Here is a 27,152-nt window from a genome sequence, read left to right as displayed (position 1 = left end):
TGGTGGTAAAATCGGACAATGGCATTGGAGGTCGTGGTTGCGGCGAGAAAGGCAGATTGTAGATGGGTGGTCCAGGAGAGATTATAAGTGAATATTAAGCCTAGATATTTAAAGGCTTTTACCTTTTCTAAGTAGCCATCTGTGATCTTAAGCGGCTCCAGCTTGAGTTTGCGGGAACGAGTGAAGTGAAGGACTTTTGATTTTTTATAATTAATATTAAGAGCTTCCGCCTTACAATAGGCGATAAATGCATTAACTGCATTTGCCAGGTCCGCAGCTGTTCTGGATAAGATGACGGCATCATCTGCATAGAAAAGGGAGGCAACGGGGTGACCTGCTAAGTGAGGAGGATACTTAGTTGCTAGCTTCAAAGGGGAAATTGCATCATGAAGATAGAGATTAAACAGTAAAGGGGCCAAGAGACAACCTTGTCGGACGCCCTTGGCCGTTGGGAATGGAGTGGTAAGGGAGCCGTTGGGACCACTTCGGACGCAAGCTGTGGTGTTTGAATAAAGGGAAATAATTAGGGAGAGGAGGTGCGGATCAATTCCCAGATGGGCAAGTTTGGACCATAATCTCTGCCTAGGAATGGAATCAAAGGCGGCCTCCAGGTCCATGAAAGCGGCGAATAGGTGGCCTTGCCTTGGTGCGGAGTATTTACTGGCAAGGTGATAAGGAGTTAGACAGTGGTCCATGGTTGATGCTGACTTTCGGAAGCCATTCTAGCGGTAGAATGTTCCTCTCCTGGACCCATGAAAGAAGTTCTTCCAGTAAAACAGCGGCAAATATTTTCCCCGGGATAGATAATAAACTGATGGGGCGATAGTTCCTAGGGATGTTTGGCTGGCCGCCTTTGAAGATCGGAACTATTATAGCTTCTCTCCAGGAGTCGGGGATGTCTAGGGCGGAGGAGATAGCGGTGAATACAGGAGTCAGCTGTTCGCTCCACCAAAGAGGATCAGTCAGGAAAAGGTCCAACGGGACCATGTCTGGGCCGGGGGCCTTATTCCTTCGCATGGACATTATGATGTTGAAGATGCGAGTTGGGGTAAAGTTTATTGAAGAAGTGGGACTAAGAGAACAGGAACAGAAGTCCGACGGGGGGTGAAGGAGATCCGTAAGATGATTTGGAGAAGCGAAACTGGTTGAATAGTAGGCAATCCATTCATCAGCGGAAATCTGGGTAGCTGAATTGAGTGGTGCCGAAGGTCTAACTAAGCGCCAGAAGGAGCGGGAGTCATGCCTCTCTACAGCCGAACGAAGAGTGGACCAAGCCTCAAGGATGTGCTGCTGTTTCTTACAATGAATCATGTTTCTGTATGTCCTTTTAATATCTATGAGCTTTGCACGGGTTTGGGGGTCGTTGGAAAATTTGATGATTCTGACCATTTTCCTAATTCGCCTTCTTAGGGCTTTACATTCCTTGTCAAACCAAGGTGATTCAGAGAAGAGGCGTTGGTGGGTAGGCGAGGTGGTGGTTGTGTAAGTTGTTGAGAAAGCATCAATTAATTTCCGATATTGGTCAGCGGGCAGAATTGGGTCAGAAGGAACTACAGACATATCACATGATTTTTGTATGTCCAGGGCAAGAGAGGAACTGAGGCTTGTCCATTTCTTTGTTTTGTATACAGGGTGGCTTTGTGCCGTGAAACTATGGTTTGAGGGGGCTGAAAATGGCTCTATTAGGTTTAACAATAGAGTCAATGGAAGGTGGTCACCACCAAAATATTCAGCCACTTCCATTTTTGTAGAAATTGAGAATAGCTCCGGCGTCAATAAAATGTAGTCAACAACACTGGTTCCCTGGGAAGTGATGCATGTTAACTGCTGCGAGGACACGGGAGTGATGTTACCATTCGCGATGCACAGATCGTTTTCCATGGCCAATTGGGCCATCAGCCTCCCCGACGCATTTGTTATAGGATCAAGAGAGCATCTGTTTCCCCAGGGGGGCTGCAGGGGATTGTCCAAGAGTGCTGCGAGAGATAATATATCATCGTCGTTGGGACCTATTCTTGCATTAAAGTCGCCTAAGAGGATTTGGGGAAGTCCTGGGTTAGTTGTTTGAAGATCATGGAGCCAAGACGAAAGTTCAGACCACCTTTCATTGCGGTCGAAATCATTGATTACTGGGGGCAGATATACTGTAGTTATCAACCATGGGCTTTTGGTCTTTGGAAGATGGATCTTTATAGTGAGAAAGTAAGGGGAAGATTTAATTTCCTTGCAAATAGTGAGGGATAAGTTGGTTGAAATAAGACAGGTGAGGCCAACTTGGGGGCGACCCCTGTTGGTTAGTTTACGAGCACAGGAGCTAAAGGAGCAATAATTAGGGAGAGCGATACTTTGTTGGGACCAGGTCTCTTGAAGGCACACAATATCAAAAGAAGAGATGAAGTTTATTGCCTCAGGATCCATTTGCTTTGTCGCCCAGCCGTTAACATTCCAGGAGACAATTTTAAGGCTCTGGGATGGATTGGATGCGTCTTTCAAGGAAAGAGCTGCTTTTGCTTGATTTGTGAGTGAAGATTGAGTCTGTTTATACCTAATGATGTCGAATTTCCGCGGAGATAGGGAGCCGGCTGGTGTTTGCCTCTGGTCTGATCTTTGTCAATTATTTCCCAAGGTGCTTTTAGGGATTACTCTTTTATGAGCCGGCCCATTGCTCTCCATACATGGCAAACTAGCCAAGTGTTCTATAGTTTCGGCTGTTAAGTGTTGAATACTAACATTAGTGGTCACCGGGCCTTTGAAGTGAGTTATCTCTTTCTGTAGGTATTCTTCCGGTACCTGATTATGGCCTAATTCTGCCTCGTCTAGGTACCTCAGCTTGTCCCAAGAGCCTGGTGAGTTCACCTTAGGGGTGGTTCTCCTTGTTGGAGGTGGTGTAGTGTTCTCTTCAGTGTGCTGGGCTTCCATGATTGGAGGTAGGTTAATCTCAGCCATTGTCTGAAAGTAACGTGGCCGACAGGCCGCTGGGTTTTGTTCTTGTATAGGGTTCGAATTATAGGAAGTCTGGTCCTTATTGTGGGCGTCCACATTAATTTCCTTATTTATATCTCTCCCAGCCAGCTTAACTCTTAGCAAATCTAGTCTTTCTAATATTTCAGTTTGTATTGGAGATGGAAAATGGCAAAATTGCCTAATTAAGGTGTTTTCTTCCACGGAGAAAAGGTCCTCATCTTCATTCTCTTGAAATTGCAGGTCTTGCAGGTGAGCATCTTCCCTTTTTAGTTTTTGAGGCTCTTGTTTCTGGAGACCAGGCCAGATTCTGGGAGGTTTTTTCTCCTTACTAGGGTTTGCATGCTTAACTTCCAGAAGGGGATTCGGTGGAGCCTTGTTTTCAAAAAATCTGAGAATTTTTATCTGGGCCTTAAAGAATATATATCTTGATCTGTAGATAAACTTGGCCAGTTTCTGATCTCTAAATGTGATCATTGCTCTCATTGAACAACCATCGTGATGCAAATACTCTACAGAAGTAATGTCATATGGCTTTACTGCTCCTGGCAATATATCATTCAGAATGTTCAAGGAGCTCATTCTTCGATCTGTCCCTGAGAGGAAGCCCTTTGATTTTGGGAAGTTTGTAAATACCAATTTTTGGGGATTTAAAATCAAGTTCCAACATCTTGCCTGAGTAAAGGCTTGCCCATCTTGTATAATGTTGTCATCACGATTGGGCATTACATCGTCCCCATTTCCCGGTTTGCTAAGCGGTTTGCTGCCTTCATTGTTAGGCACCACTTCTCCCCCAGATTCTAGCTCACTGAGTGAACTGTTACCAGAACTCTGGGACATTGCTTCCATCCTCCCATTTAGTTCTGAACTATGGTTCGGAGATGCCACCTTAGCCATTAGCTGTGGCGATGACTTCTTTTTCCCCTTCCTGCCTTTCTCTTTTTTATCTCGTGCAGCAGATTTATTTGAGTCCGATGGGAGTAGATTAAATAATTTCTGCCATTGTTTATGTCGGCTTATCTTTATTTTCCTTGTTGTTTTAATGTTCTTAGTTTTCTTTTCCCTGGCTTTTGGTCTATTTTTTTTGCAATTTCTTAGTTGTTACTGCTTGTCTCATCTTCACAGGTTCATCTGGGTTATGCACTAGTTCATCTGGTTTATGCACTTGGGGTGCATCAGTTGTTGTTGTCTCCTTTGGTCGGGGAATAAAATTTTCCACAAGGGTCAGCAATAACCCATTTGTTATTGTCAAGTAACTTTTTATGTTGGAAAGGTCTGTATTTATATCTTGGAGGTGGGCCTGAAAATGGCCATCACTCGGTTCAGTTTGAGTGTATTTAGAAGTGGGCGCCTGGTCTTGGTGGCATGTTGTTAATTCTGCCAGGGGCCGCTGATTATAGGTGACAGGAATATTTTCCTCAAATTTCTCCACTAGAACTAGCTCTTGCGGCAAGCTTCTTGGGGAATTTGTATTTCCAGAGTTTTGTTGAAGCTCTTTGAAGTAATGTGACCGTTCAAGATAAGTAAGGGGGGGAGGAGTGACTTCGTCAATAATTAGTTCAATTTGTTCGCTCATGCATTCCTCCCTCTTAGGGAAATAATTTATAATTTTACTTTGTCTCTTTCCGGGTCCCGGAGGGCTAAGTGGCGTATCTGGCAAGATACCCAACTCCTTACATATCTTTCTGGTGAGGACCATGTTGGGTGGTTGTCTTCCAATTAGAAAGCCAGTTGTCCCCAAGTGTTTCTACCTAGTTTGCAGGACCGATGGATGAATGTGGGTGTATCTGCAGCTTTCTCCTGCTTAGCTCATCAGCAAGCACTGATTCTCAATATGTTTCTTTGGTGGAGCTGGAAAAGGGAGGAAGGGAGGAAGGTTTGAGAGCTCTTCCGTCAGCTCCCAGTGTCCTTTTGCTGATAAAAGCTGTTAGAAGCTGGGGGTTAATTGATATGAGGTGAAGGATGGTAATTATTTTCCAAACCGAGCCTCTTTATCAGCCTGCTTTGCTGAAGACGGTCTTACTCACACAGGCGGGACTCGAAGGGGACTTACTTCAACCCTTTTTCGGTGTTTCCGATCACCCACCTTGAGTTTTTTCCTTTCCAGTGACGGGGGATCCCTTCACGGCAGGGGAGTCAGGCCAGACCTCTTCTCTTCACCACTCACTCGTTTCAGGGGATTACTCAGCTCCACAGCACCAAATGCACAGCGGGGGGTGCGGCAAGGCAACAAGGCTGAAGCTCGAATCGGGTGGTAAAGCAATAAAGCAATAAAAGCCCAGAGGGGTTTAAAAAACTACTTAAAACTGCTTGAAGCTTAATCTAAAACAATAAAACAATAAAAAGCCCAGCGGGGGTTAAAGAAAAAACTAATTAAAACTACTTAAAACTTAATCTAAAAGCGGACAAAGTTAACTAGGCTACAGCCTTCGTCGCCATACCAGCCCATCTGTGTGAGTGAAGTCCCCCACAATAATCCGCTCTGCCTCAGGGTATCTGCTCAATGTAGCATTGATGTTTTCATGCATACTACTCATGGCCCTGCAGGCATTTGCAGTTGGTGCTACATAAAAAAAGCTGCAGAGATAGTGCAGGGTAGTGCGCACCCCGGAAATGATCTCTTTCAGCTTCTGCCTTCTGGAAGAAGGTACAGGGTTATAAAGACTAGGACTAGCCACCTGAGAAACAGTTTCTATCCAAATGTGATTTTGGTTTTAGATGCAGTGTAAGGTAGTCTCTGGGACGCGGGTGGCGCTGTGGGTAAAAGCCTCAGCGCCAAGGGCTTGCCGATCGAAAGGTCGGCAGTTCGAATCCCCGCGGCGGGGTGCGCTTCCGCTGCTCGGTCCCAGCGCCTGCCAACCTAGCAGTTCGAAAGCACCCCCGGTGCAAGTAGATAAATAGGGACCGCTTACCAGCGGGAAGGTAAACGGCGTTCCGTGTGCTGCGCTGGCTCGCCAGATGCAGCTTGTCACGCTGGCCACGTGACCCGGAAGTGTCTGTGGACAGCGCTGGCTCCCGGCCTATAGAGTGAGATGGGCGCACAACCCCAGAGTCTGGCAAGACTGGCCCGTACGGGCAGGGGTACCTTTACCTTTACCTTTAAGGTAGTCTCTATGAGAGTATATTGTATTTAATTATGGGGTATCAGAGTTTTTAGGGGGCTGACCAGGTTGGGATAGGAGGCTTGTTGGTTTTTGAATGTCTGGTGTACATTTTTTCAATTTCATTGTTCTGTATGGGGCAATGACAATAAAGATTATCGTATTGTATTGAGACTCATCAGGAAAGTGCCATATCATGTTCCTTTCCCCACTTGCCAGGAGTCTGAGCTCCATTTGGGGTTCCTCCTTCCGCACCCCAAGGTTCCCCCAAAGCCTTGGGGAAGGAAACTGAGGCAGGCTCTGCTTGCTCCCCAGGGCCCTGCAGGGGAATCCGGGTGGGGGCCCTGTCTCTTCCTCTGGCCATGGCACCCCGCAGGAAGCCTTGGAAGAAAGGCAGGAGACCCTCAGCAGAGAACAGCCAAGTTTCCCGCCCTTTTCCGAAATAAGCGGGAACGCCATTTTGTTTGTTCCAGAGGCCCCAGCCGCTCCCAGAGACGCCATGGCTCTCTGCAATGGCTTCCTCTTCTGAGAGCTCCCTCTCTTTCTTGTCTGGGCTGGACTGGGAGGACCCCAGTTCAGCCAGTTCCCTAGAGCCCCCCCACTGCCTCCTGAGACCTGCAGGGATCAGGAGTGAGAGCGACTTCTCCTGTTCAACTACTGCCTGAGGGGGAGGAACAGATGTCTTGGCCCATTTGGGGGGCAGGTGAGGGCCATCCAGAAAGGGCTCCTGGGACCCCAAGGGGCCAGAAGGGGAGTCTCCAGCCTCGTCTAGGCAAGAGCCCCCTTTCCCCTAGGCCTGCAGGCCCTTCTCCTAGCGCTGACTCTTGGGGTGACCAAGGATGCTGCTCCGGGGTCAAACTCCCCTGAGGGGAACCCTCCACCTTTGAGGGGGATAAAGCTCTTACTACTACTACTACTGTTATTCTCCTCCTCCTTGGGCCTCCGAGACAGAGAGGGGCTTTCCCTCCTGGCCCCCTTTGCAGAACCTGGTGGATCCCCCAAGGCCGCTTGCCTGGCGTCTCCCAACGGAGAGGCCTCCTCCGTGGTGCCAACATGGCGAGGAGAGAGGCTGCCCTGTGGAGGCCAAGCCATCATGGCAGGAAGGCGGCTGAGGACCAAAGCTGCCGCCCTCCTTGAACCGGAAGGAGAGACCCCGAGAGCGTGGGACCCCCGAGGCCCACAGGGGAGCCATGGCGTCTCTGGGAGCGCTTGGGGCCTCTGGAACAAACAAAATGGCGTTCCCGCTTATTTCGGAAAAGGGCGGGAAACGCCTTCTGGCCCTGCCGCATCCCTGGGCTCCTCCTGGGCCTGGGGGGGGGGGATCCAGCTGCCCCCAAACAATGAGGGGAAAGAGGAACAGGAAGAGAAGGAAGGAGAAATGAAGGATAACCTGGGAGGGGGAGCAGCCATGAGGGAAACTCAAGGGGAAAACTCCCTCAGGAAAGCGGGCGAAGGAGAGGAGGAGGCCCAGGGGAATCTGAAAGGGGATTGGCCAGCTGTCCACTGGAGAGGCTTCTGATTGGTCCAGCCCTGCTCTGGGGTGGGAAATGGGGTCTCCTGCCTCCATGTGGTTCTGGGAGCCCAGTAGAAACTGGTTTTCTGGCAGGAAACGGAGGGAAAGGATGGCAGGGGTCCCTCTTTTTCTTTGAACTGGGAAGAGTCCCAGAGGGAGGGGCCACCCCCCTGAGCAACATGCGCCCCCCACCTGCCCCCCCCCCAAGATCGCAGGTGCGTTTCATTCCTCGCCTGGGACACTTCCTCCTCCGTCTCTTTTCCTGGAATGAAAAGCGGCTGCAGAAGCAGAAAAATCCACTTGAGGGCGGGGATTATTTTCGGGAGGGGAGGGGTCTCCCGGCTGGGAAGCCCCCCCTCCATCTACCCCCCGCTGAGCTGGAGGGTGTTTTTTGGAGGGGGGTCTTGAGGGAGCCATTTCTGAGCCCAAGGCTCCTCCCGCCACTAGGCAGCCCTTCGCCTCTTCTCCCTCCCAGCCTTTCCTTGGCATCCAGGAGCCTCTATGTTGGGGGAGAGCCAAGGTAACCCCCCATGGACCCCCCCCGTCTCCCTTGCAGTTAGTCTGCTTGGATGTGGGCTCCGTGGGGCAGAGTCCTTGACCCGGAGGGAGAAAGGGAGGGAAGGGGGGGCAGCCCTTAGAGCGCATGTGCAGAAGCAGGAAAACTGAAGGGAGGGAGAGGGAGGGGCGCGCTAGGCTTTGTAAGGGTTAAATGGAGCTGAGCTGGATTCCTAGAGAGGACGGGAAGTGAAGGGGGAGGGGGCAAGGTCCTCCAGAGCAGAAGCCCCTCCCCCCCCCGCTTTCTTCCCTCTCCTTCGCAAAAGCTTCCTTGGTGCCCCTCCTGGAATCCGGTGAGTCTCCTCTCTCTTCCCCCTGAGGGTGCAGTGGGGAGAAGGGGGTCCCAGGGGTGCAGGGAGGGGGCATGGAGGTCCCTTTTCAGATCATGCATGGTGAGGAGAGACCCCCAAGTCAGGGAGCAGAGGGTCCTCCCTTGTCCTCTGCCAAGCCAGGGAGGGGCTACCTCGCACGAGGTCTGCTGCCCTGTTCTTCCTTGGGATCCAGATGCTGCCTTCCTTTTGGGGGAGGGGACTTTGGATCAAGAAGATAAACCCCCTTCAGATGGAGGGAAAAGTCACATTTGTGAACAGAGGCTGCAGCCAGACGGGAACATTTGCACATGGGGGGAGCACAGGGAGAAGAAAAGCCCTTCTGCATCTGCAGCAGCACAACCGGACCACTTCCTCTGTCCCAGATGCAACAACACATGTCTCTCCCCCAGATCTCACTCCCAAAGACACACTCTTCCATGGTCTCCTAAGACAGACGGATGCCAACCAACCAACATTCCCTCCCCTCCCCCTCCTGGTGCCCCTTGAAGTTGGCTTGAGGGCATTGGGAGGGTCCACCCCACCAGATGAAGAGAGAGGAGGTCTTTCCATCTGGAAAATGGGAATGCTTGCAAAGATTTACTTGAAAATGAGTGCCATATAGATAATAAAATTATTATTTTATGGAATTGCCCCACTTACACAAAGATTAATACCCATCATTTAAATACACAAGAAAATTGTTGCAGAAATGAACAGAGCAATGTGTAGACGATCACGCTCCCTTTTTCTCTTAGGGTCCAGTGTGCTTTGAAGACGTAGCTGTTCCTTTCACAGAGGAGGACTGGGCTTTGCTGGATCCTGACCAGAGAGCTCTGCAGAAGGAATTCAAGGAGGAGAATCGTGGGATCGTGGCCTCTCTGGTAAGGCTCCCTGCTGGATCATAAGATCAGTTTTGAAATTCCATACAGATCTCTGAAGGACAAACCTCCTCTATTTTGAGGGAGCCCAATAGCGCCACCTACAGCATCTGAGATGGTAACACACCCACAACTCTCCTGGAATGGAAAACTCTCAATAGGAGATGTATTTCCTGTTCTTTCTGGGAATATTTTTCCACCAGTCCTGCCTTTTCAAACCATGATGAGGCTGTTCTGAGCTGCCCAGGCCTTCTTCAATGTAGGCTTCAGAGATCTTAGGGACGTGGAGGTACATCCTGTCAATTTTCTCTTTCCCTTTCTGCATCTCTCTGTTTTTGGTTGAGCAAAGAAATGACTGAGCTTGTAGTTGGAGCAGATTCCATGACTGAGCCAAATTAAATCCATCCCTGGAAAGAGCCAGGCTTTTTGAATCTCCAGTTCCCATAAATAAGTTAGCTAATACCAGCCAAAAAAGGCAGTAACTCCCTTCCCTTCTTCCTCTGTCACAAGTATTTATTTTCATTGTTCAGTCATTTCAGGCTCAATTTCTTCCTCAGGCTAGGATTGTTATTATTATTAATGATAATACTGCCATATGACAGCAGATTGTAGGTAGTGAATTGGAAAGGAAGAAGAAAGGAGACAACAAGATAATCCACACAATGGAGAACCCATATAAATATTCACAGTGTGGAGAGAACTTTAGTTAGAGCTCCCAGTATGCTTCAGTAAAGGGAATTGGGGTTGCTTGTGCGTAAAGGGTGCTGCAGCTCTAGGCAGCGTTGCCTGGATAAACCTTTCCCTGGCTGGACAGCCCTTTCTCCATGACTGTCTCAGTCACTGGCAGAATCAGTCAGTGGGCGTTTTCCAAACTTCTTCCAACATAAAAATTCCTTCACTCCAAGTCTCCGCCTAGCCTCTCTGCGCGGAAGTCTCCTGCGCAGAGTGGGCGTGCCCAATGGAGGTCCTGGGCTCTCCCTGCTGCTCTCTGTGGAAGAGTCTCGGAGCCCTCCCTCCGCATCCTCCTCTTTCTTCCTGGTGTCCCTCCTATTTTCTTCCTCCAAGGAAGCTCTCTCTCTCTCCCTGCTGGTTCCTTCTCCTGCATCGTCAGGGAGCCTTCCCTCCACCCTAGGCTCCAATGGCAGTTCCCTGACATCCACCTCCCCTCCAGGACCCCCCTCACCTCCGTTCCGTTCCTTTGGCCTAAATTCCTCCCTTTCCGCTGACGGTGATGCGGGAAATCCCCGAAAGGAGCTCTCTCCCTCTTCCGAAGATTCAAACATTTCTCTCCACCTGCTGCTATCTCTTCGCACCAGGTACTCTTCCCCATCCGATTCCTCTCCCCCGGATACCTCTCCTCCCTCCTCTTCGGAGGCCGGAAACCCCATAAAATCTTCTTCCTCATCTGTGGTGCCAAATTGCTCCTCCCAGAACCTCGATGTGGGTTTGGGCTTCCTAGGGAACCTGCCGTGAAACTCTCCCCGAAGATACTCATCCCTGATGTTTTCCGCCGGAACCCACGTGTTTTCTGATTCTGGTTCCCCCTCCCAAGCCACCAAATACTCCACTTTCCCCCCCTCGCCATCTTGAATCGAGTATTTCCATGACTTGACTACTGAATTCCCTCTCCTCCACATGTGGGTGAATGGGAACCCCTCTCTTTTGCCCCGGCAATTCCAGTCCCTCCCTGTATGGAGAGAGTAGGGATCTATGGAACACCGGGTATAGTTTCATGCTGGTCGGCAACTTGAGTCTAAAGGCCACGGGATTAACCTGCTGTGTCACCTCGAAAGGTCCCAGCCGCCTTGGCCGCAACTTCTTGCAACCTCCCTTGAACGGTAACCCCTGAGTCGACAACCACACCCGGTCCCCTACCCGTATGGTTTCTCCTTCCCTACGGTGTTTGTCCGCCTGCCTCTTATACACTTCCTTGGCCCGTTCCAAGTTCATCTTAAGTTGTTGGTGTAAGGCCTCCATTTCTTGCACAAACTGCTCCGCTGCCGGCACATTCCACCTCTCCTCCCCTCCCCCTGGGAAGGCCCTGGGGTGACACCCATGATTGGCCATGAACGGGCTCATTCCTGTGGACACATGTTCCGCATTATTGCACGCAAATTCGGCCAACGCTAGTTTCTCTACCCAATCGTTCTGTCTCTCGCTCACATAGCAGCGTAGGTATTGTTGGCGTATACTGTTCGCTCTTTCCGCTTGCCCGTTGGTCTCCGGGTGTCTGGCCGTGGAGAAGCTTACCTCGACTTCCAGCAAGCTCATGAGCTTCCTCCAGAACCTGGAAGTAAATTGCTTCCCTCGGTCTGACAAAACCCTTAAGGGGGCGCCGTGCAGCCTGAAGATGTGCTCCACAAACAGCCTAGCCGTTTCCTCTGCTGTCACCGCATGTGAGCAAGCGATAAAGTGGCACATTTTTGTTAACAGGTCGACAACTACCATGACGGCTGTTTTCCCCCTTGACTTGGGCAAATCGGTCATAAAATCTATGGAAACCACCTCCCATGGTCTTCCCGGTGTGGGTAAGGGTTCTAGTAACCCCGCTGGCGCCGCCCTCTCCCCCTTTGCTCGCTGGCAGCAGTCACACCCTCGTACGTACTCCCGTACATCTTCCCTCACCCTTGGCCACCAGAACTGCCTGGTGACCAGCAACATGGTTTTGTGTTGACCAAAATGCCCCGCCGTCGGGTTATCATGGAGCTGTTTGAGCACCCTTCTCTTCAAGTCATCCCCTGGTACGTACAGTGCTCCCCTGTAATACAGTACCTCTTCTTTCTCCTCAAAACCCCCATGGTTTTCCCCCGTGCTCCTGAGTTCCCTGATCTTGGTTTGTGCGAACTCGTCGTCCTTCGTCAGCCCGGCTAGTTCTCGTCTCTCTACTAATACCCCCCCCCACACCCATCGGTTCTCGGGGATCACATGTCGGGCTTCTGGTGGTCCTTCCCCTTCCATATACTCCGGCTTCCGGGAGAGGGCGTCTGCTCTGACGTTTTCCTCTCCCGGTACGTACCGAATCTCGAAGAAAAACTTGGAGAACTCCTGGGCCCATCGCACCTGCCGCTGGTTGAGTACTCCTGCCGTCCTCCAGTATTTCATGTTCTTATGGTCCGTGCACACCTGGATCTTGTGCTGCGCCCCTATTAACAAATGTCTCCATCGACGAAAGGCTTCATAAATTGCAAGCAGTTCCCGGTCATAGACCGTGTAGTTTTGCTCCGACTTGCTCAGCTTCCTCGAGAAGAACGCGCATGGTCTCCAGCTGGACTGGTCTCCCGGCTGGAGTAGCACCGCCCCTACCACTCGGTCTGACGCGTCTGTCTCCAGCCTCATTGGCTTCTGCAGATCCACGTGCAAGAGCTGCTCTTCCGAAGCGAAGGCCTTCTTCAGCCTTTCAAAGGCCTGCTGTGCATCTTCCGTCCAGACGAATTTCCTTTTGCTACTGAGACAATCTGTGATGGGCGCTGTCAAGTGGGCGAAATTCTTGATGAACTTCCGGTAGAAGTTCCCAAACCCCAGGAACCTCTGTACGTCCTTCCGGGTCTTGGGGGTTTTCCATTCCAGCACCGCCTGCACCTTTCCTGGGTCCATAGCTAGGCCCTTGTCCGACAGCCTGTATCCCAGGAACTCGACCTCTCGGGTGTGGAACTGGCACTTCTCCAGTTTGACCCACAACTGATGTTCCTGTAGCCTCTTTAGCACTTCCCGGACGTCTCTGACATGCTGCTCCTCGTTGTCCGAATAGATTAACACGTCATCTAAAAAGGCCACACAATTCTTGTACAGCAGGGATCCCAACACGTGGTGCATGAAAGATTGAAAGCATACGGAGCCCGACTGTAATCCAAATGGCATAACTAAGTACTCAAAGGCCCCCAGGGGGGTGAACATGGTGGTTTTCCATTCGTCCCCCTCCCTCATCCTAATCAAATTGTACGCACCCCGAAGGTCCAGCTTAGTAAAAATTTTCCCCTTCCTCACCCTGGTTAAAATATCGTCAATCCTGGGCATTGGGAAGGTCACTGGTTCCGACACCAGGTTCAAGGACCCAAAGTCTACGACCAATCTGGGCTGTTTAGTGTCTTTTTTGTCCACAAAGAACACCGGACTGCCCCCCACCGCCCTTGATTCTCTTATGAAACCTCTTTTCAGGTTCTTGTCAATAAACTCCCGCAACTCCTGCATCTCCCTGTCCGACATGGCATACAGTTTACCCACTGGCAGCTGAGCCCCTGGGAGTAGGTTGATTTGACAGTCGAAGGGTCTATGGGGGGTAGTTTGTCAGCTTCCTTCTCCCTGAAGACATCCTTCAGGTCAGCGTATTGTGGCGGTACCTTCCCCTTCTCCCCTACCGCCGTCCCTGCCACCCTGGTTACAGCCATCCTCGGGGTTTCCCCCCCGTGACAGTGTTCCAAGCAGTGAGCTGACCCAAAAGAAACTGTTCGCTGGTGCCATGCCACTACTGGATCATGTAGTGCCAACCAGCTCATTCCCAGTATGATAGGTGGTCCTGCTAGTGTGGCTACGTGAAAGGCAATAGTCTCTGTGTCGGGAAACCCTCATTCTCATGGGGGGAGTCTGGTGCATCACCTCCCCTCCCAAGAGTTCTCTCCCATCAATGGTCGTTACTTGCAAGGGACAGTCTAGAGGCAGGAGGTATAGCTGGTGCTCCAGGGCGAAATCCTTGCTGAAAAAATTACAGGAGCTACCTGAATCCAGCAGTGCCTTAACCTTGATTGGGTGCCCATTTGGGAGTTCTAGCACCACCTCTAAGGCTAAGGCTGCTTGGGGGGGGTCTGGCTTGGGCACTTTTACTGGTTGCTGGCCTGGCTGCTGTGCCCGGTGATCGGCAGCCAAGCGTTGGCTTTTCCCTGCTCCTCCTCGCCCCCCTCCTCACAGCCAGCAGCCCCCACCATTCCTTGCCATGCTTTCCTTTGAGGGCAGACCCTGGCAAAATGTCCTGGCTGCAGGCAGAGGAAACACTTCTTGGCTGTTTTTCCCTCCTTTCCTTCCTTCTTTCGAACTTCACTGGAGTTAGAAGCCCCGCGCGCGCGTGCTCCCCCAATCTCCATTGGTTCCACTGGCTGGGAAGGTTGGTCCGGTATTTCAGGAATGCGGTTGTTATGCCAACGTTCTCCTCTCCCCTCCCACTTCTCTAAAGCGCGGGCTTCTTGGCGCGCTCCAATCGCAAGTACAGCCTTGGTCAGCTGATCCATCGATTGAGGGCGGGGCGCCCGGGAGAGTTCGTCCTTCACTGAGGGGGATAAGCCTTCCTCGAATAACATTCACACTGGTTCCGAGCCCAGTTCCCACCCCAGTCTATGGATAAGCATAGCAAAACGCGACCAGTACTTTCTAACTGACCGGCTCCCTTGCTTGCAACTCATCAGTTGCCGGCGAACCACACTCTCCTCCACCCCACTGGAGAACATGGCGTCCATGGCGCCAAAAAACTTCCTAATGTCCTTTAGGGCAGCATTCTGGGTTGCCATTAATGGCCGGATCCATTCCCTGGCAGCGTCTTGAAGATGCCCGATGACATAAGCGACCCTCTCCCCATCATCTGCAAAGGAGTCAAACTGCAGTTCCAGCGCGTACTGTACCTCAGTCCTGAATGCATTATAATCCCTGGGGTCTCCCCCAAACTTGTGCACCAGTCCCGGTACCTTCCTTCCGATGGGGGTGTGCTTCCCCTGGGCACCCTGACTCCTCCTTTCATCTAGCCGCGCCGCTAACAGAGCCACCTGCCGTTCCAAATCCTGGTTTCTCTCCTCCAGATTTGGCACTGGCGCTCCCGCCTCTCCGGCACCCGCTCCCCTGGTTTGACTCATGATGCTGCCTGTCTTGTCTTTGTGCACAAGCAACGTCAGAGACTGACTGATTGCTGTAAAGGGAATTGGGGTTGCTCGTGCGTAAAGGGTGCTGCAGCTCTAGGCAGCGTTGCCTGGATAAACCTTTCCCTGGCTGGACAGCCCTTTCTCCATGACTGTCTCAGTCACTGGCAGAATCAGTCAGTGGGCGTTTTCTAAACTTCTTCCAACATAAAAATTCCTTCACTCCAAGTCTCCGCCTAGCCTCTCTGCGCGGAAGTCTCCTGCGCAGAGTGGGCGTGCCCAATGGAGGTCCTGGGCTCTCCCTGCTGCTCTCTGTGGAAGAGTCTCGGAGCCCTCCCTCCGCATCCTCCTCTTTCTTCCTGGTGTCCCTCCTATTTCCTTCCTCCAAGGAAGCTCTCTCTCTCTCCCTGCTGGTTCCTTCTCCTGCATCGTCAGGGAGCCTTACCTCCACCCTAGGCTCCGATGGCAGTTCCCTGACAGCTTCCCATCAAGGAAAGCTCTTCATTCAGAAGGAGAGCCTCACTTCACAAGAAAGAACTAAGGGGGGAAAGAAATTAGTGCTTGAAATGTGGAAAGCTTCCTTCGCAGCTCCACCCACAATTCCCATGAGATACTTCATACAGGGGAGTGTTTGGAAAAAGCTTCATACAGGTCAGAAACCATATCAGTGCTTGGGAAGAGCTTCATTCAGTTGGTGAATCTAATTTTCCATGAAATATTGCCTGCAGGGGACTGTTTAGAATGTGGAAAAAGCTTCACCTAGGAAACCAGTCTCAATTTCCATTAAATAAAACACAGCAGGGATAATCATAGAATTTTAGAAAATGGTATAAGGCATATGGTATAACTAGTTTTAGGAAACTTCATGAAGAATTAAGGGGAAAGATAGCGTTGACCTGGAGTAGTTACAAAATTTATGGTCTCTCCCTGAGTGCCAGGGACCCTCCTCCAAAAAGAGCTTTTTTTTGTTGGAATTATTTCTTTTTTTCCAATTTTTGGCAATTAATTGGCAATTAATGTTCTCACTGCCACTGTGGCGTAAAGAAATGCTTCCTTATGTTCTTTTGGTATATCTGCATCCAATATTCCCAATAAAAAGGCTTCTGTTTTGGGGGCAAAATTTTGTTCAAATGTTTTCTTTAGTTCTTCATACACCGTATCCCAGAAGCCCTTGATTTTATCACATAGCCACCACATATGCAGAAGTGTCCCCTCTACTTGGTTACACCTCCAACATAATTTTGATTTTCTTTTATACATTTTACATATCTTGGTTGGTGTTAAATACCATCTATAAAACATCTTTATCAAATTTTCTATTATTGCCTCACGAGCCGTAAAATTCCAACTCTCCTTCCATAATTTTTCCCATGATGTTAATTGAATAGGTTTACCTAAATCCATATCCCATTTGATCATTACCGCCTTTACCTGTTCATTCACATCCTCCCACTCCAATAAGGTTCCATACATTTTAGAAACTACTTTTGTTTTGTTTTGCTTTGTAATAATTCTTTATCCAATACTGAAATTGCAAAACCCTTTTTCTTGTCAGTTTTGAAGACCTCATTTATTTGGTGGTACTGGACCCACCCTGTTAGGTGGTGTTTATTTCCACCCTCAGTTTGGTCAGACTCATGCTGGTAGCTTCGAGAACACTGTCCCACCATCTCGTCCCCTGTCGCCCCTTCTCCTTGTGCCCTCCATCTTTCCCAACATCAGGGTCTTCTCCAGGGAGTCTTCTCTTCTCCTGAGGTGGCCAAAGTCTTGGAGCCTCAGCTTCAGGAGCTGTCCTTCCAGTGAGCACTTAGGGCTGATTTCCTTCAGAATGGAGAGGTTTGATCTTCTTGCAGTCCATGGGACTCTCAAGAGTCTCCTCCAGCACCAGAATTCAAAAGCATCAATTCTTCGGCGATCAGCCTTCTTTATGGTCCAGCTCGCACTTCCATACATCACTACTGGGAAAACCACAGCTTTAACTATACGGACCTTTGTTGGCAAGGTGATGTCTGCTTTTTAAGATGCTGTCTAGGTTTGTCATTACTTTTCTCCCAAGAAGCTGGCGTCTTTTAATTTTGTGACTGCTGTCACCATCTGCAGTGATCAGGGAGCCCAAGAAAGTAAACTGTCTCACTGCCTCCATTTCTTCCCCTTCTATTTGCCAGGAGGTGATGGGCCCAGTGGCCATGATCTTCGTTTTTTGATGTTGAGCTTCAGACCATATTTTCACCATCTTTCACCCTCATTAAAAGGTTCTTTAATTCCTCCTCACTTTCTGCCATCAAGGTTGTGATATTTCTTCCGGCAATGTTAATTCCGGCTTGGGATTCATCCAGCCCAGCCTTTCGCATGATGAATTCTGCATATAAGTTAAATAAACAGGGAGACAATATACAGCCTTGTCGTACTCCTTTCCCAATTTTAAACTAATCAATACTTCCATATCCAGTTCTAACTGTAGCTTCCTGTCCCACATAGAGATTTCTCAGGAGACAGATGAGATGATCAGGCACTCCCATCTCTTTAAGAACTTGCCATAGTTTGCTGTGGTCGACACAATCAAATGCTTTTGCGAAGTCAATGAAGCAGAAGTAGATGTTTTTCTGGAACTCTCTAGCTTTCTCCATAATCCAGCGCATGTTTGCAATTTGGTCTCTGGTTCCTCTGCCCCTTCAAAATCCGGCTTGCACTTCTGGGAGTTTTCAGTCTACATACTACTCAAGCCTGCCTTGTAGAATTTTAAGCATAACCTTGCTAGCGTGTGAAATGAGCGCAATTGTGCGGTAGTTGGAGCATTCTTTGGCACTGCACTTCTTTGGGATTCAGATGTAGACTGATTTTCTCCAATCCTCTGGCCACTGCTGAGTTTTCCAAACTTGCTGGCATATTGAGTGTAGCACCTTAACAGCACCATCTTTTAAAAGTTTAAATAGTTCAGCTGGAATACCATCACTTCCACAGGACTTGTTATTTGCAGTGCTTTCTAAGGCCCATTTGACTTCATTCTCCAGGATGTCTGGCTCAAGGTCAGCAACCACACTACCTGGGGTGTATGAGACATCTTTCTGGTATAATTCCTCTGTGTATTCTTGCCACCTCTTATTGATGTCTACCGCTTCTGTTAGGTACTTTCCACTTTTGTCCTTTATTATGGTAATCTTTGTACGATCTTTCATATCTCCAATTTTATTGAACAGATCTCTGGTTTTTCCCATTCTATTGTTTTCCTCTATTTCTTTTCATTGCTTGTTTAAGAAGGCCTTCTTGTCTCTCCTTGCTATTCTTTGGAAATCTGTATTCAATTTCTTGTAGGTCTGCCTTGGATTCATATCAAGATCATTCTATCATTTTTGAGATTGCATCCTAGTACAGCTTTTGCCACTCTTTTCTTGACTATGAGGGCCACTCCATTTCTTTTATGGGATTCTTGCCCACAGTAGTAGTTATGATGGTCATCTGAACTGATTTTGCCCATCCCTGTCCAATTTAGTTCACTGATGCCCAGGATGTCAATATTTATTCTTGCCATCTCATTTTTGACCACATCCAGCTTACCTTTCAGCTTTGGCCCAGCCGCTTCATCAGCTCTGAATCTACTTGGGTGTAATCCTTGACGCCTCCCTTTCCATGGAGGCGCAAGTTACAGCAACAGCCAAGGCGACATTTTTCCACCTTCGCCGCATCAAGCAGTTGGTCCCTTACCTTTCCTGCCCCGACCTGGCCACAGTGATCCATGCGATGGTCACCTCCAGGCTTGACTACTGTAATTCGCTCTATGTGGCTCTGCCTTTGAAGCTGTCCCAGAAACTCCAGTGGGTGCGGAATGCTGCAGTGAGGCTCCTCACGGGGTCTATGCCATGGGAGCATATTCACCCTGTGCTTTTCAAGCTGCACTGGCTCCCGGTGGAGTACAGGGTCAGATTTAAGGTGCTGCTTTTGACCTTTAAAGCCCTTCACGGCCTAGGACCCTCGTACCTATGGGACCGCCTCTCCCGGTATGCCCCACGGAGAGCCTCAAGGTCCATAAATAGCAACACCCTAGTGGTCCCGGGCCCTAAGGAAGTTAGATTAGCTTCAACCAGAGCCAGGGCCTTTTCAACACTGGCTCTGACCTGGTGGCAAGCTCTGCCTCATGAGACCAGGGCCCTGCGGGATCTGATTCCTTTCCGCAGGGCCTGTAAGACAAGAGTTGATCCACCTGGCCTTTGGCTTAGAATCAGTTTGATTCCCTCCCCCTCTTTCTCTTTCCTTTCTCCTCCTATGAAGAGACTGCATCCTAATGTTTTAATGTTGTATCTGAATCTTTTAAATTGTATTTTATCAACTTTTTATTATTGGTTGTTAGCCTCCCTGAGCCCGGTCTTGGCTGGGGAGGGGGGTATAAATAAAAATTTATTACTATTATTATTATATGTTAACGTCACAGGAAGATATGGACGGTTGACCTGGTCAGGTTGTCTCCTGCATCGCTCCCCACAACTTCTGAGCGTTCCCTCCCAGGGACCTCCGAGAAATCTGGTGAGTTCCAGGAGAGTGGAGCTGGGGACATGGATGGATGGAGGGTGAAGAGGGAAAGCTCTCTGGCCAGGAATGAGATAAAGCAGGGATTTTGCTGTGGGTGGGGTCCCCAACATATTGGGAGGCTTCCCCTCCAGCCAGAAAATCCCTGCAGGGCCTCTGAGGCTGCCTTTGCTTCTTCCTCTCTCCCAGGACCCTGCAGCTTCTTTTGGCTCCTTGACTCCTCAGGAAGGATAAAAGACACAGATCCTGCAAACCTAGTGAGGATGGAAGGGGGAAGATGGATGGTTGACCTGGTCAGTTTGTCTCCTGCATCCCTCCTCTCAACAACTGAGCGTTCCCTCCCAGGGACCTCCGAGAAATCTGGTGAGTTCCAGGAGAGTGGAGATGGGGACCTGGATGGATGGAGCCAGAGAGGTATAGGGGCTTGCTCAGCTAGGGGGTGGGGGAAGGCAGGCAGGCGAATGGAGATGGAGAAGGGGAGCACCTTTTCGGGCTCCCCCACCTGCCTGCCTGCTCCTTGGTCATCTGCAGGCAATTTGAGCTAGGAATAGGTCACAGCTCCCCGGCCACCGCAGCTCAAAAGGTCTAAAACCAGTTCTGTGATCTGAATGCCCTGCCAATGTCAGACAACTCACTGATCCCGCTTTGCAGTTTGAATGCAGATGGGGCCTCTGTGTGTTGTTTTTTTCCTTTTGGAATAACTTTTTATTTGCTTTTAAAAACAAGGAACATAGGACTAATAAATGATACAAATACGTAGACTAAGTCTTCGCATGCCATTTGCATATCAAAAATAGCAGAATAATTTTGCAGGATTATCTTTAACATACGGTTCATCATTAGTGGTTGGTGTATTAGTTCTGGGTTCATGAATTGATTTGAACTGAGTTATAGTCACTTTTCCTCTTCTGTTGCTAATGAAACAATACAGAGTTGGTTTCCTCATGGACATGGGAGGGGGGTTCAAAGAGAAGAAAGCGATTTACTTATAAATTTAAATTTAGACCAACCAGATTGAGGCAACAGCTGACGGGGAGTGTTCAGGTGAAGATGTTGCTGTTTGTTTCACAGACAAGGTGTGGACGTTCCATACATACCAGTATGTGATGAACTTCAACTCTTTGGCTGGAGACCAACAGCATCTGGGATTCTAACATCTCCCACCGTGAACCCAGAATGGAGGGATATCAACTGTTTCCTCTGTGAATGTTCTTCATCTAGTCATGCCTTTTAAAACAGTGACCAGGATTCTCTGGAGAGACTTCCGGGTTAGCGCCATCGGCGAATGGCGGAGTTCCTCCGACCGGAGAAATGGGCTCTGTGGAAATTGGGTCTTCCCGCCGCGGTGAAGGCGGGGGCCCGCTAGAAATCCCAGGCGGAGAAGCCTGGGAACGTGGGGTTCGGCAGAGCACCAAGAGCACCTCCCCTACTCACGAGGAAACCCATTTTCGGGGCTCCGGAGTGAAGTGGGGTGAGCAGCGCGGTGCTGCGAACCGATCGCTATTTCCATGAAGGGAAGCCGCGCAGCCATCGCCGGAGAGCACTACTTTTTCCTGATGACATTTGGACTCTAAATCAAGTACCCGTGAGTAAAAACGGAGAATCGGATTAAGAAATCTGCAAAATTTATGAATTAGGCACGAAGCGGGAAGGTGTGAACAGGAAGTCCGCCTCCCATTCTTGTATATAGATTGAAGCAAAGATCTTGCAACCTAATAGCCTGAAAAGTTCTTTTAAAGTTGGAAATTTCCTGCATCCATAACCAACAAAACCCCCTTGGAAGCAGGAGAAAAGGGGGGGGGGATTTGACTGTTTAATCCTGCAGGAAGAGAGAAAAGGAATTTAAGTTTCCACCGTCCCAAACCTGGGGACGGGGTGTCGGGACAGAAACTGTTTGAGACGTCCATTGATTGAAAGTGGAGTACTTTGACAGATAGCCAAAAAAAAAAAGAAAAAAAAGAAAAGAGAAACAAATTAACTTCAACGCTACTTTCTGCATTTTTGCTCTTTAAAGAAACAAAATATTTGAAACTGAAAGGACTCGAAATCGAAAGTAATTTCCTTTGTTGGATATATTTTAAAAATGGATACAAATAGAAATTGTGTCCCCTAGAGGGAGCCTGTCAGTTTGCTGTCGCAGCTTACTTGGAGACTCAACAGATGTGAGATTTGGATTGTGGGACCAGCCGTTTGACCTTGTCCTTGAACAGAAATGTGTTGGCAGGAAGGTTTGGTGTCTGCCCTTGGCATGACTAATGCTTTGCTGGAGCAGCTGCACAAGAAAATGAGCTTGATGAATGAAAAATTGGACTTTATGAATGCTGTGGCCAGTGAATATGATTTAATAGGGAATAAGGATAAAGAAGCTATACAGCGATCAACTCAGGAATCTGGTTTGACAAGGCAAGTCCAAGGGCAGATGGAGAAGGAAGAGGCAGTAGCTATTTCTCAAACAACACAAATGGAAAGTCCTGCAGGAACAAAAGTTACTGCATTGGAAGATTGAACTTGGAGAGTGCTGGGAAGTATTTGAAGTCAAGGAAGCTTTTAACTCTAGTGGGACTATGAAACAGGTGAACAATTATCTTCTGGATAAATACTTTTTGGACTACAAAGATGAAGACGGGGAGTGGGACTGGGGGGAAGGGGACAATCTGATGAAGGAAAATGGAAACCATCACTGGATGGAACCCTCCGGAGACCCACTCCCCCAGAAACCAACAATAGACAAAGAAGTACGTAAGCACAAACAAGAACAAAATTTTTTGCAGAAGGGGCCTAGAAGAGATTTAAGGGCCTCGGACATTAGAACACCAGATTGATGGACTCTGTAATGGACAGAAAGGACTGACATGACCCGAAACCAGGAAGAAGGGACGTTGGATGAAAATTAGAGATATGAAGGGAAATTCTTTTGTTAATTTTGGAATTAGTGTAATATTAATGAAATTGGAGGGACTATGCTGGAAAGGAACTAAATTGGCTTTAATAGAAATGATTTTAAGGAGAAATGTATGAATGTGATGTGATTTTGAAATTTTGATATTTTTAAGATAAAATAAGGTTAAAGAGATTAAGGTAAATTGAATAACAGATTATATTAAAAGATGGAAAGGTTATGTTGATTAACAAATAAGATAGATTGTGAAGATTAATTATTTAAATTAAAATTGAGAAATATGGGAAGAATTTGCTGAAATAATGACTTAAACTAGAATACAAAAAGAGAGGTGTGAGGAGGTTTAAGAATTAAGCAAATGAAAAGCTGTAATCTGAGATTTGTATTTTTTCTTCCCCCCCCCTCTTTTTCTTTTTTCTTTTTCGGGTTAGGATTGGGGTTTTTCTATGTATTGATGAAACTTTGAATAAATATCATTTAAAAATAAATAAATAAAACAGTGACCAGGATTCTCTGAACCGCCCAGGCCTTCTTAAATGCCGGCTTCAGAGTTTTTAGGGAAGTTGATGCAAATTCTGTCAGGCTTGTTGTTTTTGCTTCTGTTTGCATTTGATTGACCAAAGAGATGACTGACTTTGGAGATGGAGTGGATTCCAGGATTGAGCCAGAACAAGATCCATTCCAGATAAAGCCAAACAATATGTCAGTAAATACCAGCCAACAAAGGCAGTGAAAACTATAGAAAGGCCCCACATCTAACTATTTTTAGTTCTTCCTCTATCACAAGCATTCATTAACTTTGTTCAATGATCTGGAGCTCCATTTCTTCTTGAGGCTCTAATTCACTTCTCTCTTCATTGCAGATGGTGATGAATTGGAAGGGAAGAACAAGGGGGAGCACAACAGAATCCACATAGTGGAGAAGTCATATAAATATTCAGAGTGTGGAGAGAACATCCGTCAGAGCTCCCAGTCCACCTCCCGTCAAAGAAAGAGCTTCGTTCAGAGGGACAGCCTTACTTCACATGAAAGATCACAGAGTAGGGAGAAACCCTATCAGTGCTTGGAATGTGGGAAGAGCTTTAATCAAAGCACAAATCTCACTTCCCATCAAAGAATTCATACAGGGGAGAAACCCTATTACTGCTTGGAATGTGGAAAGAGTTTCACTAATAGCTCCCATCTCACTTCCCATCGCAGAATTCATACAGGGGAGAAACCCTATCAGTGCTTGGAATGTGGAATGAACTTCAGTCAAAGGGCCAAGCTCACTTTGCATCACAGAATTCATACTGGGGAGAAACCCTATCAGTGCTTGGAATGTGGAAAGAGCTTTAGTCAAAGTGCACATCTCACATCCCATCGAAGAATTCATACAGGGGAGAAACCCTATCATTGCCTGGAATGTGGGAAGAGCTTTATTCGCAGGTACAGTCTCACTTGCCATCAAAGAATTCATACAGGAGAAAAACCCTATCAGTGCTTCGAATGCGGGAAGAGCTTCGGGGAGGGGGCCAAACTCACTTTGCATGAAAGAACTCATACAGCGGAGAAACCCTATCAGTGCTTCGAATGCGGGAAGAGCTTCAGGCGGAAGGACACTCTCATTTCCCATCAAAGAGTTCATAGAGGGCAGAAACCGTATCACTGCTTGGAATGTGGAAAGAGCTTCAGTCAGAAGGTGAATCTCACTTTCCATCAAAGAATTCATACAGGGGAGAAACCCTATCACTGCTTGGAATGTGGAAAGAGCTTCAGTCAGAAGGTGAATCTCACTTCCCATCAAAGAATCCATACAGGAGAGAAACCCTATCAGTGCTTGCAGTGTGGAAAGAGCTTCAGTCAGAGGCATAGCCTCACTTCGCATCAAAGAATACATACAGGAGAGAAACCCTATCAGTGCTTTGAATGTGGAAAGAACTTCCGGGAGTGGACGAAGCTCACTTTGCATCAAAAAACTCACACAGGGGAGAAACCCTATCACTGCTTGGAATGTGGAAAGAGCTTCAGTAAGATGGTGAATTTCACTTCCCATCGCAGAATTCATACAGGGGAGAAACCCTATCAGTGCTTGGAATGTGGAAAGAACTTCAGTCAGAGGGCCGATCTCACTTTGCATCGCAGAATTCATACAGGGGAGAAACCCTATCAGGGCTTGGAATGTGGAAAGAGCTTCAGAAGGAGCTCCCATCTCACTTGCCATCAAAGAATTCATACAGTGGGGAAACCAAAAAAGAGAAATAAAAGAAAAAATATTAAACAACCCTTACAAAATACAATTGTATAGAAAAGAGAAAGGGGGGGATATAAACTAAAAATACTGTTTATGACATTTGTATCATATCATTCGTCAGCACATAGAAAGGCAGGCTCCCCCACTTCTCCCCTGTGTGACCCCCTCTTCTCCCCGTATCCCACCCAGAGAGATCCTTCCTTCCCTGCGTTCCTTGCACGTCCCTCGGACCTCCAACTGTCCTATTCGTATTTGTGTCCTCCTAAATTCAAAATAAAGGAATCTTAATATAAAATATTAAAAATATTAAAAATACTAAAAAATAGATGATGATGATGATCATTTATTGATACCCTTCCCATCTGGCTGGGTTTCCCCAGTCACTCCGGGCAGCTTCCAACAAAATATTAAAATACAGTAATCCATCAAATATTAAAAGCTTCCCTAAACAAGGCTGCCTTCAGATGTCTTCTTAAAGACTGGTAGTTGTTTTTTCCTTTGACATCTACTGGGAGGGTGTTCCACAGGGCAGGCACCGAAAAGGAAACTCCCATCTCCGTCTGAAAATCATCTGTAGCAACAATTATTCATAATTTGCAATCCAGAATAAACCCAGCTGTATTTCGTATACAGTGGTGTAGTGCTTAAGAGCGATAGATTCGTAATCTGGAGAACCGTATTCGCATCTCCGCTCCTCCACATGCAGCTGCTGGGTGACCTTGGGCTAGTCACACTGCTTTGAAGTCTCTCGGCCCCACTCACCTCACAGAGTGTCTGTTGTTGGGGGGGAAGGGAAAGGAGAATATTAGCCGCTTTGAGACTCCTGAAGGGGAAGTGAAAGGCGGGATAACAAATCCAAACTCTTCTTATCCTCTTCACCAAGATGACACTTTCCCTTCATTCCCCCCCCCAGCCCAGCTTTCAAATCTTAATCAACTCAGACAGTGCAATATGACTCTTATAAGGATCGTCTAATAATCCAAATTAGTATTTCTCCAGTTTCTATAAAGCCTTTTAAAAACTGTTCCAACAAATCTCAGCCAAGTCACAATGGAAAATTATGGTCTCTTATAATGTTCATCCAATCCTGATTCCTCTTCTTTCTTCTTTTCCTAATCTTTGGACATTTCAATCCACTGGGGATGGGGAAGAAGGCATCTTAATTCCTTTCCCTCAAACGAAATCATAGCTTGCCTTGTTCACGGTTTCAGGAGTTGCTTTGCATCCTCTTTTGTTGGCTGTACATTTTTCTCTGCCGCTCATTCCCACACCAGCTCAGCCCAAATTCGTCTTTCCCTTGGGCTCTTTCTGTCCCCTCCTGCTCTTCCCTCGCCTGCTCAACACAACCTTCTGCCTCTCCCAGCGACTCCTTTCCAACGACTCCCAGTTTATGACCCACACATTCCCCTCCATCTCTTTTTCTGCGTCTTCAGTCCCAAGGTGCTCCATGTCTGCATGGAGAGCAGAGCTGCAGAAGCTTCTTTGGAGTGGATGCATCTGGTTCTCCTTAAATCACGCAGAGGCAAAGTTCATTGGCAAAAGAAGAACTTTCGACTAAAGGTTTCTCAGCTTTTTCAAGGGATCCTTATTAAACTTGGGAATGTCTGCATGTGATCCCATCTCTACAGCTCACAAAAACACCAGAGAGAAGGTGGGCTGGAGCCTGAAAGGCGAAAGCATTGGCCTCGAACGCAGGCCTCAGGAACGCTTTCCCCCATGGAGACCTGGGACCCCTTCTCCTTCTGAAGGGACCTTCGAGGTGGAAGCCAGGGTGGATCAGTCCCTGGACCTTGGAGGCGATTCCAAGTGCTACGGTCCACACACTTCCCCTCAATAATGAGTGGCTGAATATTCAATTTACATTTCCTAAAGCCCACAATAATCTCTTTCGTTTTCTTTAAGCTAAGGAGTAAGTTGTTTTTCCTGCACCACTTCCCCAGCTGCTCAACATCCTTCCTATAGGGCTGACTTCCGGTCCGCGCCAGCGATTAATGGCGGGTTCCCTGTGAGCTCCGGAGGGAACCGGCTCCGCGAAGCGTGGGTCTGGCCGCTGCGGCAAAGCGGAGACCCGAAGAAATCACAGGCGGTGAAGCCTGCGAACTTGGAGACTCGGCGGGCTCCATTTGCGCCCCCCCGACTGCAAGGGAGCCTTTTTAAAGGCTTCTGAACGGAGCGGGGGTGAGCGGCGCGGAGCTGAGAGTCGTCTACCCTCTTCGCGGGGTGAAGCCGCAAGCCATTGTCGGAGAGCGCCGATTCCTTTCTGGAAATTTGGAACTGAAAGCAACTACCCGTGAGTAGGGGCAAGAAGCAAAAAATTTTAACAAAAAAAAATTGAATTAAATT

The 27,152-nt window shown here is 48.3% G+C and overlaps 1 protein-coding gene across 1 annotated transcript; it reads left to right on the top strand.

Annotated features, from left to right (window-relative positions):
- Positions 1-8,338: 8,338 nt before the first annotated feature.
- LOC128411439 (zinc finger protein OZF-like) lies at positions 8,339-24,908 on the top strand. Its single transcript, XM_053383748.1, has 3 exons — positions 8,339-8,423; positions 19,867-20,040; positions 23,440-24,908. The coding sequence occupies exons 2-3, from the start codon at positions 19,941-19,943 to the stop codon at positions 24,861-24,863; spliced, it is 1,524 nt and encodes a 507-aa protein (XP_053239723.1). The 5' UTR covers positions 8,339-8,423; positions 19,867-19,940; the 3' UTR covers positions 24,864-24,908.
- The last annotated feature ends 2,244 nt before the right edge of the window (positions 24,909-27,152 follow it).

Source organism: Podarcis raffonei, chromosome 3 (genome assembly GCF_027172205.1).
Source record: "Podarcis raffonei isolate rPodRaf1 chromosome 3, rPodRaf1.pri, whole genome shotgun sequence".
NCBI classification, from domain to species: Eukaryota; Metazoa; Chordata; class Lepidosauria; order Squamata; family Lacertidae; genus Podarcis; species Podarcis raffonei.
This window is presented reverse-complemented; position numbering and strand designations above follow the sequence as displayed.